The sequence below is a fragment of the Phodopus roborovskii genome, unplaced genomic scaffold, assembly GCF_943737965.1.
Source record: "Phodopus roborovskii unplaced genomic scaffold, PHOROB, whole genome shotgun sequence".
In the NCBI taxonomy this organism is placed as follows: Eukaryota; Metazoa; Chordata; class Mammalia; order Rodentia; family Cricetidae; genus Phodopus; species Phodopus roborovskii.
The window spans coordinates 1,049,586-1,064,350 of record NW_026126539.1 but is presented as its reverse complement, the minus strand read 5'-3'; the positions used below and the strand labels follow the sequence as shown (position 1 = coordinate 1,064,350).

At 36.3% G+C, this 14,765-nt stretch overlaps 1 protein-coding gene across 2 annotated transcripts in view; it reads right to left on the bottom strand.

The window, feature by feature from the left end:
- Window positions 1-14,765, bottom strand: part of Mme (membrane metalloendopeptidase) — an 82,117-nt gene that overhangs the window by 35,247 nt on the left and 32,105 nt on the right. For both annotated transcript variants that reach the window (XM_051198662.1, XM_051198661.1), the window contains exons 4-12: window positions 14,423-14,584; window positions 13,396-13,476; window positions 13,205-13,300; window positions 12,987-13,105; window positions 11,535-11,600; window positions 4,258-4,392; window positions 2,388-2,489; window positions 799-935; window positions 593-686 (exon numbers count right to left, since the gene is read on the bottom strand). In XM_051198662.1, coding sequence (XP_051054619.1) covers window positions 593-686; window positions 799-935; window positions 2,388-2,489; window positions 4,258-4,392; window positions 11,535-11,600; window positions 12,987-13,105; window positions 13,205-13,300; window positions 13,396-13,476; window positions 14,423-14,584 — 992 coding nt within the window. The remainder of the gene's footprint in view (window positions 1-592; window positions 687-798; window positions 936-2,387; window positions 2,490-4,257; window positions 4,393-11,534; window positions 11,601-12,986; window positions 13,106-13,204; window positions 13,301-13,395; window positions 13,477-14,422; window positions 14,585-14,765) is intronic.

Genomic DNA, 14,765 nt, shown 5'->3' with positions numbered 1-14,765 from the left:
TCAGCCCTGTATTAAAATTTGTTGATTTATTTTTAGTGGAGAAATCAGAACATTCAAGCAGTTATTCTTTTGCCAGGATGACAACCAGTATGTTAGAGTTTTCCTTCCTCAGTTCGTACTGTCCACTTTCCTAATACCTGGGCTGAATGACTGTGTAGCTAATGTACAAAGCCTGAGAAAAATCTTTGAGGTTCTTGCTTCAGGTTGGTGTACTCCCTCAGGAATGTAATGACAAATATGTCTGTCTGCATATATGCCCAATGTGCTATGAACTCCTGAAATTCAAATAAATTGAGAAAGGTCCCTTTGAGATGGATTTAACACTCTGGCAACAACAAATCAATGCAGTATTTTTCTATACAACTAAGAGTAACTCCTTACAGGGCTATGAGCTCATGATACTGTAGCAGACAGCATAGGATGGCAAAGCCCAGAACAGTGACTTCTTCCTACACATGTGCAAAATAACCAAATCTGGGCATTTTTGATCTTGGGAATTACTAGCACATTCTAACAGTATACATGGTAAGCATTTATAACCATGTATTTCTTTATGCTTTAAGTCTTAAGAAAAGAGAGATTTTGTTTTCACCTTGCGGAAAGCATTTCTGGACTCCTTGTAGTTTCGGCTGAGGCTGCTTACAAGATCCATTATGAACCTCCAGGACATTAAATTTTGAAGATCTCTGTATAAAAAAAAAACCCACCACCCAGCAACAGAAAATATGAGGCTGCAAAGCTTCTGAAGACTGACATGAAATGTAAACGTTGAGGATGTAGGCGCTCTGATATACCTACCTGGGAGAGTATTTGGTAAGAATAGGCTTAAGTTTGGTTAAATATTCTGGAGCATAAACAACCACTTCTTCCTCATTTTGAATATTAATATTCACAGTTGACATGATTTCATTTGTGAAATTTGACCAACTGAATGGCTGGGGAAAAAGCAGGCATAAAACATTCAGTAATTATTGCTTTCTCTTCTTGGTTCCAAGAATTATGGTTAGAAGGTCACACACTAAAGGGTATCAGCTGCATCATAAAATGCTTTATATAATAGCCAGTTTGTGTTTGAGATTTTTTTTTTGGTCAATTGTTTCCCTCAGTTTTTGAATAAATATTAGTTCTCCAATATGATTATTTAGATAGAAGAATTAAACCAACCATTTAAGAGCAAAACCAAATCCGTTATGCATACTGAGCGCACAATTAGAAATTAGGCTCATTGTCATCTTTTCTCTAAGAAATGCTTTTTAAAAAGAACAACAACAACAAAGAATAGCTTTAAAAATAAAGCTTCTTTAGTTTATGACAGTGCAAGTATATAAAAACTGTCTTTTAACAGTGGATATTAATAAAAAATTCATTCAAACACAGCAGTGCACCTGAGTAGAGTCCCAGCTGTGAACAGAACATGGCTATGGCTGAGATGCTATGGAGTCAGACAAAGGAAGATGCTTTGTGCTATTCATCTTAGTTCTAGAGACAGTTATACAGGTTTGTAACTTCAGTAGCTAAGTTGAGAGCTCTAGAAGACAGAATCTTATCTATTATTCCTTACATGGGAATTGAGTGTCTAAGATCTCAGTATCTTAGATTCCTATATATGTACACAGAGGTCCCTTACTGTGCAGAAAGTGCTATGCTAAACAACATACTTTCTTTCCTTTGGTACTTTGGACCAGTCCTCCAAAACACATTTACTTAATACATTATATGAAGAAGCATATGTAAGAAATGATGAACTCACTAAGGCAGTAACCAGAATCACTATTACAGACATAGTACAAAGTGAATTCTGACTGTGGGGGTTCTGACATATTTCTTTAAGTGTGGCTTCATGTCCCAGTCATGTGGCCTAATTACTACATTAGAAAATGGCACAAAGTTGGGTGTTAGAGACCATCTAACTGGCAAGCAAGTCCTGCTTACGAGTGGATACTGAGACAGGTTTCCTTACTACCTGATTCTGTCTATAATTTTTGTTCTGATTACCTTCATATATGGCTTGGATGAGAGCACAGGGAGTTCTATGAGTAAATTATGTTGTGGTAAGAACTAAAGAGACATTTTGTGTCTCCTTTCTTGACAGCACACATGGAATGACAATATAATGGACTCTCAAAAATGGACTTCTCCAAAGCCTGTTCTGCTTAGTGTCTAAAATCCTGCACAATTCTCTTAAAAGGAATTTTCCCTTTGAATCTTATTCTACTTAAAAACAGAAATAGCAATTTCAAAATCCCCCTGCCCCAAGGCTTCTCATGAAGTCAAAGAGTGACTGTCATTGAAATTCATTACTTTACTTCAGTAAATAAAATGTAATGTTATGATCTCAGGAAATAGTACAGGAAAGGGCACATACAACTTGAAAACTTCCTACTTACCTTCCCATTGATCTCTAGAGAAAAGTTATTTTGTAGCTCTGCCATTGTCATTTTGTTATAAAGCAGCATTGGGTCATTTCGGTCTTCAGGTTTAGTTGTAGCCTATGGATTTAATATTTGATTGTTATTTTAGAAAAATATGTATGTTGGAAAATAAAATATAGGGTAGTATAAGAAAATTTGATTTTGGATAAATATACCATCATTTTGTGTACATTCAGTAATAATTAACAGTATTTCATAACATCAATCTTAAAAGTCTTCAAAAATCTTTTTTTACATTTTGTTAACTGTCCAAAGCCACTAAGTAGTATTTGTGGATAATGGTCAATTCAGTCTGCAGTTGTTTCATATTATAACTTTTTCTTTTGGTATAGTCATCTCTAATTTGTCTCTCAAATACTATCTTCTATCCTCACCTTAGAATTCAGCATTCCAGTTAAAATTAAGCCATGGGACAAGGAAATGCAAAAGTTTTACAACAATTTATGGCAGCGCAGAAAATTCTTAGTCCATGACAGACAGGTTACAAGTACGGCCATCCTTTATACTTTCGTGATCACCCTTTTTTGTGACTAATTAGTGATCTACATTTAATTGCATCAAAGTTAATTTTGTTCATTGAATCTAAAGATAAAGTTATGGCAGGAACTCCCAGGTTAGTTCTTGGAATTAATAGTGGGAAGACATACAAAGGAAGGTGTAAAATGAGGACTGGGTGACAATGTCCCCTTTGGGTAACTTATCTCCTCATTGATGAGGACAGTTATATCTCCTTCATGCAAAGCAACATGTACACTGCTAGATACACATGAGTGATACAAAGATGGTTATGACCCTATGCCAACCTCAGAGCCTAATGCAGTGGAAGCCTAATACAGCGACAAGCATATAAGTGACAATACAGAGTAATAACTGTAGAGCCAAGGCTGTTGGCTCTACTCAGACCATGGCCTGAGAACAAAGGAGTAATAAAAATCCAAGGACAAGAAACTTCTCTAGCAGTTCAGTTTTCCTTGGAGAACCACAAGTGATCCATCAAACTGTCCTCCACCAAGGTTTTCCTCCAAGCAGTCTTGCTCTTGTTGAGCAAGGTAGGGTTCATGTAGCCCTAGCAAGTCTAAAATCACTCTCTTTATCTTCAGGCTTCAAGATTCTGATGAGGTCAGATGGCTATGGCGAGCAGATGGGGACATAAGAGAAGAGGGTTTTGCTTGCAGTGTTAAGGAACAGAAGCCAGGTTTAATCACTCGTCTGCATATTGCCTAGGTACAGAGTTCAATTGCTCATGCCTGCATGGCCCATCTGAAGACTCAGAGAACAAAGTGCTAGCCCAGTCTCCAAGGGCTTGCCAGGAAGCAGGGGAAATTCAGAAATCCCCTTGGCTCTGTTGCTAAGGTCAGTTTGTCCTGAACTCAGCAATCCCAGAGGCTGAAATCAGTGGCATCATTTACCCTCTATCCAAGTTCTTAGCAGAAGGACAGAGATGATCTCTGATGACACTTTGTATTTCAAAATAACATAAAGTAAAATTGTTTAGAAAAAATGCCATGGTTTTGCATGTGTATTCCTGGGTCATGAGGCGATTTCACATTCTGAGTGTAAGATTTTGATGCAACTGTTTATTATATAGGTAGGCGGTGAAGTGCAGATTCTTTGCTATTTGTCAAATTTAGTGTGTCTTTTGAATTTCAGGAGATTCTATAAGCTCCAAGGGTTCTCCTGAAGTCAATAATCCATTACTGGCCTATGCATTTTTATCACTGACTTAAAGAGCTACAGTTTTATCTTTAAAATAGCATAGAGAGGAGGGAATGGAACCAAAAGTGTTTGACATTATTCAGTATCCCAGAAAAATAATGTGTTTTACATTGGCAATTTCTTTTTCCAACTCCATAACTTTATTCATTTCCAACGAGAGCTGGTTTTCATCAATCGGCAATCTTTCTTCCTGACGAATCAGTCTGGCCACGGAAATCATAAAATCCACATATGCTGTGCAAGCCTGCAAGAAATAAGTCATAAGTTGTTGGGGAGCCTTCTGTTATTCACCATGGTACATTAAGGTTTTTAAAATATTAATTTTTGGTAACAGAAAAAACACAATAAATGGAAGTATTTTCTAAGTGCTAAAAGAAATGTCTTGTACAGATTTCTTTAATTAGAGCTGAGGCATAGTAATGAAATACCATTTTGAATGGTTTAATTATAGCCATTTGTCTATGGAGATTGTTATTTTTAATACATTTATTTTGCCTTTATAAAAATACAGTTGTAAAGCATTTGTTAAGTAATTACAAAATTACTTCTTTTCTTTTACTAAACTTTTTTCTCAGGTTGACTTTGCATATATATCTCTGTTGAGGAATATACTATAATGTTACTACTACCTATCCATGCTTTTCTATAGGAGAAACTATTTTTTGGAGGGGGGGCTTTGAATTTGCATTTAATAACATAATCACAAAGTTAGTAGGAATGAAAGATAATTTCTTATAAGTGATTGCCAGCTTCACTCTTCCTACTAAAAGCTAGTCAGAGTTCTTGTTTCTCTATGAAGTAAATAAACAAGTATATGTCTGGTTTATAACCTGTGGGACCACCTAGTCCCAAGTATAAGAATGGAGTGTTTTGAAGTAATTATATTTCAAAGCATATACACCCATCTGCTTTCAGCAAGGTATTACTGCTGGCTATAAAGGCTATAATTTGAATTTTCTAATATCAGTCTTCTGAAATTTTCTCTTTGTTATATGAGATACACTTTTGCTAATGAGGAGAGAAAACAAGAATCCTTCTGTGTACTGTGTGGCTGACTCTGCAGTCCAGTTCTTCTTTACAAATGTTCTTGATGATGAGGAGTCTTGGTAGATGACATCACAACACAACCTTTTAGGCCTGTTGAACTGATGAAAGCTCCTATTGCTAGCTCAGGGCACACTTGCATAGAATGCAGTGTTTTGATGAATGAGGTGTAGCCTGACAACCGCTCTCATTGAAACATGTATCTTTCTTCCCAAATTCCTGCATTAGTTGTCAGAACTCAATCTCACTGCTGCAAGATTCTAACCTAAGGCTTTAACTTCTTGTTATTTTGAAACATGTAACATGCCAAATGATACCAAGTATCGGGATTTAGAGAAACCAAGATATTTTTGAAAGTGAAGATTAGCTTTCCTTTCTTGTAATTTAGAGATTTAGTCTTCAGGGCAGGGACAAGAATGAGCTCTTGTTTATTTAACCATTGTGTCTTTGAAAAGACAGTAAATCAAGGCTCATTTCAGAGGCGAAGAACATAAAAGCATCTCATATCCATTTGTTAAAAAAGAAAAAAACTACTAATTATAAATCTTAACATTAACAAAAGCAGTTTTAAAGGGACAATCTCTTTTAAAAGACAAAATAAAATTCATATAGTAGCCACACATTAGCCAAACTAATATTTACTAATCCTAGAATAAAGGATTCTTGCTTGACTAGAATAATTTCTGTTTTACAATAGCAGATAGTGGTGTTATAAACTAGTTCCCCCATCCTGGTGGGGTTGGGGGGGCTGTTCTTTATTAGAATCACTAAAGAGGAACACAGCAAGGCCATTTACTACTGTCTTTCAGACTCTAATGTCATTGTTAATGAATGGCATCAAGATCCAGGAAAGAGAAGAAAGCTCTCCAGTCAGATAAACTGATATCCAGGTACCCTGGTTGTAACCTAGAAAGAACAGGAATTTCATATAAAGACATTTTGTTTGTGACACTCAGCTCTTTTCAGTTTTCTGTCTTTTCCTTCCTCAGAAGAAAATCTACAAAATGTGGATCAAGAAGTAACCAAGAAGTCACAACTATGCTTTAGTTAGCTATTAATGCTGGGACATATCTTAAGTGTCACTTAGGAAGCTTACAGGTAGAATCCACCAAGGGCACCAGGCTCAAAAACTTCCTATTAGACAACATACAACTGCTGGCACAGAGACTTGCTGTCCACAGGGGGATGGTGTATGAAGAACTGCATACCTATTCCTGGGGACCAGGGACAAGACATAGCTGAGCCTAAAAACAACTCTAGAACAGGACTTGTGGAATATAGGACCCAAGAGGATTTACCTTGGCCCAGGGAGGGGACTGAGGCTGTGGGTAGATTATCAGAAAGCACCTGGAGGTTTACACAAGATTTTCAAAGTTTTGTATATGCAGGGAATCAGAGTTTTCACAAACTACTTTCAGTCTCTAAATATTCTCTTCTCAAATTTAGCAAGTTGAAAATAAAATAATCCTTTATGTTTTGTAAAATGCATATATCGAGACTCGGCAAACCTCCTGGGTTTAGTCTCTTTCTGGTATCCAGAAAGAACAAAGTGAAGCCAATGACTATCCTTGTACCATATGAATCTCAACACCAGTACATAGAGAAACTATGAAGGCCATATGTATTAGTTGAGTTAAAGTTCACATTTTGTCTATGATGAGTGGGTGAGTGGGCCATCATAGATCCACTTGCTCTTATCAAGTCCACCATCTGCTTTCATATATAGGACTAAAGGGCCCTCCTGCATTATAGCACAGTGTACACACTGTAGCCAGAGAGATCTTTTTAAAGGCCTAAATGAACAGAATCTAAATTGTTCATCTATTCATTAACTCATTAGTACATCACCATTTTATTATCATCATAATTCTTCCTCAATTTACATTATGTCCTATTATTTCCTTTTTCACTTTTGTCTTTCTTATTCTTGCATCATTTGAGTTCAATGTAGCAAACATATTGTCTCCAAATTTCCCCTGTCTAGAAGAGTTGTCACACTGTCATGAGTTCCATAAATATTTATTAAACAAAAATATTGAAGTTATAATAAAAGTGTATCAAGAAGGCTTCACTGGCTTCTACTTGATCAGAGCATCTCCAGACCATAGCAGCTTTTATTAACTTGCTCTTTGAGTGAGCAAGCAAGTAAGTCTCTTTGAGCATGCTCATCTCTATGACTACAAGTCTCAGCTTGTGATTTTTTTTTCCTGGAATTTAGTGAATGGGGAGGTATCTGTATTTTCTCTGATTTAGACACACAGGCTTTGGATCATCTCTTTCTCTCTTTGATCTACTATGGTCACATTTCAAGCCCTTTATCCTCATCCCTAAAATGCCTCCATGTTTTATGAGCTCACCAGTTTTAGAAGAGTTTTAAATTAATTTATAGCTCTAGCCTTCCTCTCTCTAATCATGTCTTATATTACTGTAAACATGGCTTCTCATGTCCAACTTGTGCTTCCTCAGACTCAACTTCTCATTGAAGGGTTTACTCATATTATTTTATCCCTAAATACATGGTTCAGCCAAGTATTTTTTGATGAACAAACAAAAGCATAAAAGAATCATGATAGCCCAGAGTCCTGTCAGTGATATATTGAGAATAGGAAAATGCCCTAGCCTATTCTGCCTTGTTAGACAAGCATTTGAACAGAACATAAGAATATCTGTAATTACAGGCAAACATTTTAGGTTTCCAGTCTACAGATTTCTTCACAAAGAAGGAGAAGGTAATTGGGCTTAATGAAGTAAAAAAGGTAAAAAAAAAAAAAAAAAAAAAAAAAAAAGAATGTATCCAATTGTTTCCTCAGAATAGGTATTTATACTTCTGTATGTCATTACTTCTGTCTTTTAAAGGACAGTGTATCATTAACTGCCACCTCTGGTAATTAGAATAGCTATGTATTCTCTTATCAAAGGAGAGCTCTAACATGATACACTTCTCACTAAACTGGTTTTGAGAAAAATTGTCATTAAACATAGACATGGTGCATATGTATTCATTTCTGAGAAGTTTATCTACAGGAAATTTCTTGAGATTCAGTATGTGCTGTCATTGTCAAAAAAAACTAATGAAGAAAACATTCACAACTTTTATGGTTGACCTGACTTCATGGTATTCCTAGTCAGTATGTATAGGTTCCCGTGACCACTAAAAGAGAACAAAATCATGTTTTCAACTTACAGAAATTATGTCATCTGGGAATTGATGATAAATATAGTCTTTAGAATGTAAAATCATATTGGGTTCATGGAAAATAAATCCAGCAAGTCATCAGAATAAAATTCATGAAGACCTGTGCATTGATGAAGAAGTCTCTTCTGTTCATTTGTGTGTGTGTGTGTGTGTGTGTGTGTGTGTGTGTGTGTGTGTGTGTTATGTGTGTATTCTTGTTGGATGTATTTCAGCCTGGTATCTTAGTGCATTCTCTTCGCAGAGGACCAAATGGGCCTGAGTTAATCAGTGTCCTTTTATCTCATTATTTAGGATCTGTAACTCCGCTCCAGTTACAGAGAGAAAATGACTAAAAACTATCTGATCAAAGCCAAGTTTTTCCATCCATATTATTATTCTACCTTAAATTTTTGGATGCTCAAGAAAAAAAGAAGCTGAGGTATGTTACTTTTGATGGTTTCACTGGCATATTACTAACCACTTAAAGGAGAATCAGTATCAACACTTTCCAAACTCTTCCACAAAACTGAAAAGGGTAGAAAAGTTACAAATTTTATAAGCCCAAATGATCCTAAAACCAGACAAGGAAAAGAGTGGTCAAATATCCATGATGATGACCAGAATAAAATGTTCAGTAAAATGCTGATAAGTTTATAAGTGTTTGACAGAACATAAAAATACTTTTTTCTAAGATTAAAATAAATTTATGTCAGGAAAAACATATAAGTATCATCCAGTAATAATCAGTTACACATTATATTAACAAAATGAAGTTCAAAATCACATGGTCATCTCAAATGATGGGAAAATTGAACATAATTTTAAAGAAAACTTTCAAATGCGTAAGTTCAAGAGGAACATACGTCAGCACAATAAAGGCCACTACGACAAGTCCACAGCTAACGTAAGCCTTACTGGTGAAAGGTTGAACACTTTGCCTCCAAGATCAGAAACAAGATAAGGATGTCTATTCAAGAGAGTCCTAAACGCCTAGCAGAACAGCTACGGTAAGCACAAGAAATGAACGGTATCTGTATATAGGAAAGGACGCAGTGAAATGGACTGTTTGCCAATGGCATGATCTCATACATAGAAAATGCTAAAGGTGTCATCAAAAATAGTGTTAGAACTGAAAACAGTTAAAAGAAACCTATACACAAAGGTCAGTAGCACTTATGCAAACAAACATTGAATTATTTGACTTATAAATGAAATGTGATCCCCTTTATAGTAGCATTAAAAACAGGAATAAATTCAACTGACGTTTTCTAGCCTCCTTTATATTTAGTGGGAAGGATATGACAGCCTGGCCAGCCTGGGCCACAGAGTAATCCCTTTCTGAAAAACCAAAGAAACCTATTAGCTAAAAAGTTAGAGGAAATGGTCCAGCACTTTCCTTCTTTTCTATTTCCCTTTGGCCTTAAACATGAATAATGGCACAATGAGCCAATTCTGGCGTGCACACTAATGTAAATTCCAGAGAAAGCTGAGACTAGGAGAATAAAATTAAAAGGCCACTGAGGCCATAGGGAGTCCCATGTTTCCTACCTCACCTGGGCTGCCTGCCTTGAGATAGGAAAAGGAAATAGAAATATTGTCCTTTGCTTCAGGCACTATAATTTTGAGTATCATTGTTATTGCAGCTCACATAAATCCCAATCCAGTACCAACTTATGTGCTTAAACAGACAAGAAATTTGGTGTAAATCAATGAATAATCTAGACCATGGCTATGCAGACAGAAAATGATATTTTATCTAGATGGAGTAGCTAGAATAGCTCTGTCAGTACAGTCTTTTGAAAATGCAAACTTAGGGTTTCTAATTCTACAGACATAGCAGAAAAAATATGTGTTACCAAGTGAAGGCCCCAATTTTATAATGGATGAACAACAATTAAAAATTTAAAATAAAACATGTCTTGAAGCTTAATTGAAAATTCCATTATGTCACCTGTCTCACATTATGAACTAACACTCAAGAAATAATTCTCAAAATAGTCTATCATTTTCATAAGAGCTTATCAAAGAAAAAAGGAAGAAACTTCACCACCTGGACTATGAGTTTGATATCAGGAATGTTAAACTATAAAATAAAAGCTATCTAAGGGTTGGAAAACACTGACAGTTTGTAGAGTACAATTGTGAATATGAACAACTCTTGGGCTGAAAACGATAAGGAACGAGCTGACATTCTTCCTTCACTATTAACTCTGCAACAGGAAATAGCAGGACACTTCTTAAAGCCAAAAGCTTCAGCCCACACAGAAAGTAGATTACTTAGATATCATACACCCACTTAATTACCTGTGCTATTAATTGTGACCTTCAACATGACAATATTAATTTCAGTGTTGTGTATCCACTCAAACAGATAGCTTATTCCATGTTATTTGAACTTAACAAGAATGCAAGCTACGTTTAGCTAATAATTTTAGCTGAGAGTGGTTCCGATCATACTACCATGATGTGACTCTTTAGGATCATGAAAAGCAACCATAATTTTCTTCTGTGTTTCAAAGCAAGTTAAAAGAAAATCATCTACAGGACAAACACCTTCCTTCTAATAACTACTCACACTCAATATTGCTAGTTTTGTCTGCTGAAGTTCCTTATATCAGTAAGAAAGAACACATTCATAAAAGCCTAAGGTAGGAAAGCTTGTGAGATATTAAGAATGAAATCCAGGTCAAAACAGCTGTGTGGGATGTGATGTCCATGGCTTAGGTGCTATGGAAAGGGAGTAGATGCTCCTATCTGCATATATTCTCTGAGAAAGTCTGGACAGGTATCTCTCACTCTATCAGTCAATCCTTAGTCCTTACAGACAACACTCTGTACCATGATTAGTCTAACACTTTTTGTTTTTCATTAAATGATCCAATTTAGATGTGAATGGAAACATTTAAAACTGAGCTTTAAAAATGTATCATGTGACTTAAAAACCAAGAATGAAAATTCAAATGAGGAATTCCAAGCTTCCTTACTTGATTCCCATTAGTCTAGTGGGTATGTCTGTTCTTTCAAAGGAACTTCAGCATTGTGTGGCTTTGGTATTTCCCCATCAATGAATGTAAGGAATTTTCAGTCTGGCCCTTTTCATTATTAAAGTTTGCACAGATGGCTGTGCAGTCTGTGTTTGATTCTTTTCTCCCTCTGCTTTTATTTACCTCTTTATATATTCCAGTACACTCATAGTAGTCTCTGGAAGGGAGGCCAAGTCGAGGCTGGTCAAACTATAAAAAAATATATATCAAAGAAAACAAATTATTCAGCGAGTAAAACATTTGGATAAAATGCAACTAGGCCCACTCTCCCTGCTCTTTTTAAGTGCAGCAATCAGAAATGGAGTAAATAAATAACTAGAAAAGTTTCTACCATACTTGCAAGTGATAAATGCATGGGCAGTTAAGTAATCCAAGGGGTTTCATTGTGGATGTGTGAATGAAACTAAAGAAAACTAAAAATACCCTGGGAATGATTTTAAATTCATTGCAAAGGGTAAATTCATAGCAAAGAAAAGAATATGAAGATCCTGGCCCAGTGCATTACTGGATTACACATTTACAGGACTTTCCAGTTTCTAGATATTCTAGTATGATCCCTTGGGGGACCTGTTTGTCTGCATCCCGTTAACTGGGGTATATTCTAACTGGTAGAAGGAAGTTACATTCTTCAAATTGATTTGGTGTATGGTAGTAGAGGCATGGAAAATCAGTACAGTTACTCTACAACCCATTTGCTGGTGTTAATCTTGCCAGAAATTTGAGACTGCCTACCAATGAGGCAGGGAGAAGACTCCCCCTGTGATGTCCCCAGAGACATGTGTGCTCAGGATTTTAGCAGATGTGGGCAGTGGCTGGCTGTGTGAGAAAAGACTCTGCTGCTTTTGTGTATGGTTCCACCTTGGCCACTGATGTTAAGGACAAGTGGACACAATGACAGCTTTGTGAGACTGCTTTCTACACATTATACAGCAGAATGGATGCATTCTTAACCTAGAGCACTGACAGATGAAGGTGGGCATCTCTGAAGTTTTGAGGAGGACAACCCAACCACAGGAATTATACACAAAAGGAATGTGTAGGAAGAACCCTTCATCTCCACATGAAGAGCTCTTAAAAGGGTGGTATTTTACTTGCCTTAACTGAGATTAAAAGTATGATAATCTTTAGAGAACCAAAACTGTTCAAAATTCCCTGTTCAAAATTTCCCTTTATTATTATTATTATTATTATTATTTTAATCAAAGAGGAATTTTTGGTTTCCAGGCACACATTACTTTATACAAACCAAAGCATGAAACATGTAAAGAGACTGGGAGTCATTTTCATGATAAGAGGATCCTAGGAAGCTCTCTAAAATACAGACAAGAGAGAGAGAGAGAGAGAGAGAGAGAGAGAGAGAGAGAGAGAGAGAGAGAGAGAGCTGAGTGTCTAAATATATCATTAATAAAATTCTCTTAACATGGGACCTCTAGGGCCAAGAGCCAGGGCATGGATTTATTGCCCCTAGTTCATGCAATGAAAGGGAGAATTGGTATTACTCAACTATCAGTGAAAACAATGCACATGGAAATTTCACTACAAGTTAGAGACAGCTGTGGCTGCCTACACACTTACATGAATTATATGGTGGGTAGAATTCTTATCATCAGTGCCAACAAAAAAATTAATGAGGACTTTCTTCCCATATTTAGAATTCAGTTGTGCAATAGATTTCTCAGCTGTCCAAGAAGTACCTAAAGGAACAGAAGGTGAAGCACGCTTTCTGAAGCTTTGTTTCATGAGCAATACCATAATACGGAAATTATTAATTTCAAAGAGGGAATTAGTCTTACCATATGTTTGATCCCAGTTTTCTGATGCTACGGGCCACCCATATATATCTGGTAACAGTTTGAGAAGAGGTTGCCCACCTCTGTTATCAATAGCAGCTTTTTAGAATAAAGAAAATTTCAAAATGGGGTTATGTATATTATATTCGTATTTTGTTACCAACATATACATATTTCAAATAAAGAACACTTACACTCATTTATACAAGACCTGTATAAGGTTTTTGCCTTCTGCACTGCTACTATGTCTTCAGTTTTGGGCTCTTCAAGGACATCTGAAATAGGGCATTTAGTGAAAATACATCAACAGAATTGCTGACTTGGGGCTGTTATTAACATTTTAAATATAGGTCTAATTAAAAGTAAATGTTTTCTTCCTCCCCACTCCTAAACCCTGAGAAAAACCAAGCCATCATTCCTAGAACAAATGTGGAGTTTATTCCCTTAGCCAAGTTCCATGTAAGTCCCTTTTCAGGGGTCTGTGTGTGTGTGTGTGTGTGTGTGTGTGTGTGTGTGTGTGTGCATACATACATACATATTTGTCTGTCTGTGTGTGTGTGTTTCTAAGCCTCAAGTACCAGTTACTTTTCTTGAATTTCAGATTAAAAACAAAACAAATAGTACAAAGGAATTTGGGACTTAGTGTAGATGATCCTCTTGTAGACTAGAACATAATTATCTTTGTGTAAATGTACAATGCATGATCCAAAATGATTGTTCTCCCTGCTTGGATATAAAAAACATAAAAATCTCCCATTTTTTTTTCCTACAAAGTGACTTCCAGAAGATAAATGGATGAGTGGAGATGGTAGAGATGAGTCTAAACATTCTCCACTTTTCAGGGAGGACAAAGCCTGGTAAAATCTTCAGTAACTTTAACAAAACTCCGGATTGAGTAGGGAAGTCAGTGGAAATAGTTCAGTAGCAACCAACCATTAAATGTTTCCCCTCTACAAAATGACTTGAAGATATCATCACTAGGGATGAAGAGCTTTAGAATTCATATATCTAAAATTAAAACAGGGAACGTTAAGAGATTCCAACACATCCATTTTAGAGTCTACTACTCTCAGAGTGACTCAATGGAGGTCTGCAAATCTTGGAGGGAATATCAACTCTAATCTTTTGCAAATTTCCTGTAATGGCCAGCAACTACATCTTTTAAAAAATGGATGTCAGAGGGGGAAAAAAATTCAATTGACAGACAGAGTCAACACTAACCTTTCAAAATGACTTCTAGCTCATCTCTTAAAATGTCAAAATTACTGTATCGGGAACTGGTCTCGGGAATGACGTTGCGTTTCAACCAGCCCCCACAAGCATATTTGAAGAAGTCTGTACATGGCTCAGCAGAGGCATCCATGTTCTGGATCAGTCGAGCAGCTGCAAGACCAGAGAAAGGATCAGATGAAATGAAGATGTATTGTTTTACTAGGCTGGAAAGAGGAAGGGAGACTCTTCCTTCTTCACATCAGCTACACAGAGGCTCTTTTCTCGTATTTATATAACAGCCCATTCTGATGGCATCATGACTAGTGTATTTCTGTAGTCCCTTGTCCCTTTG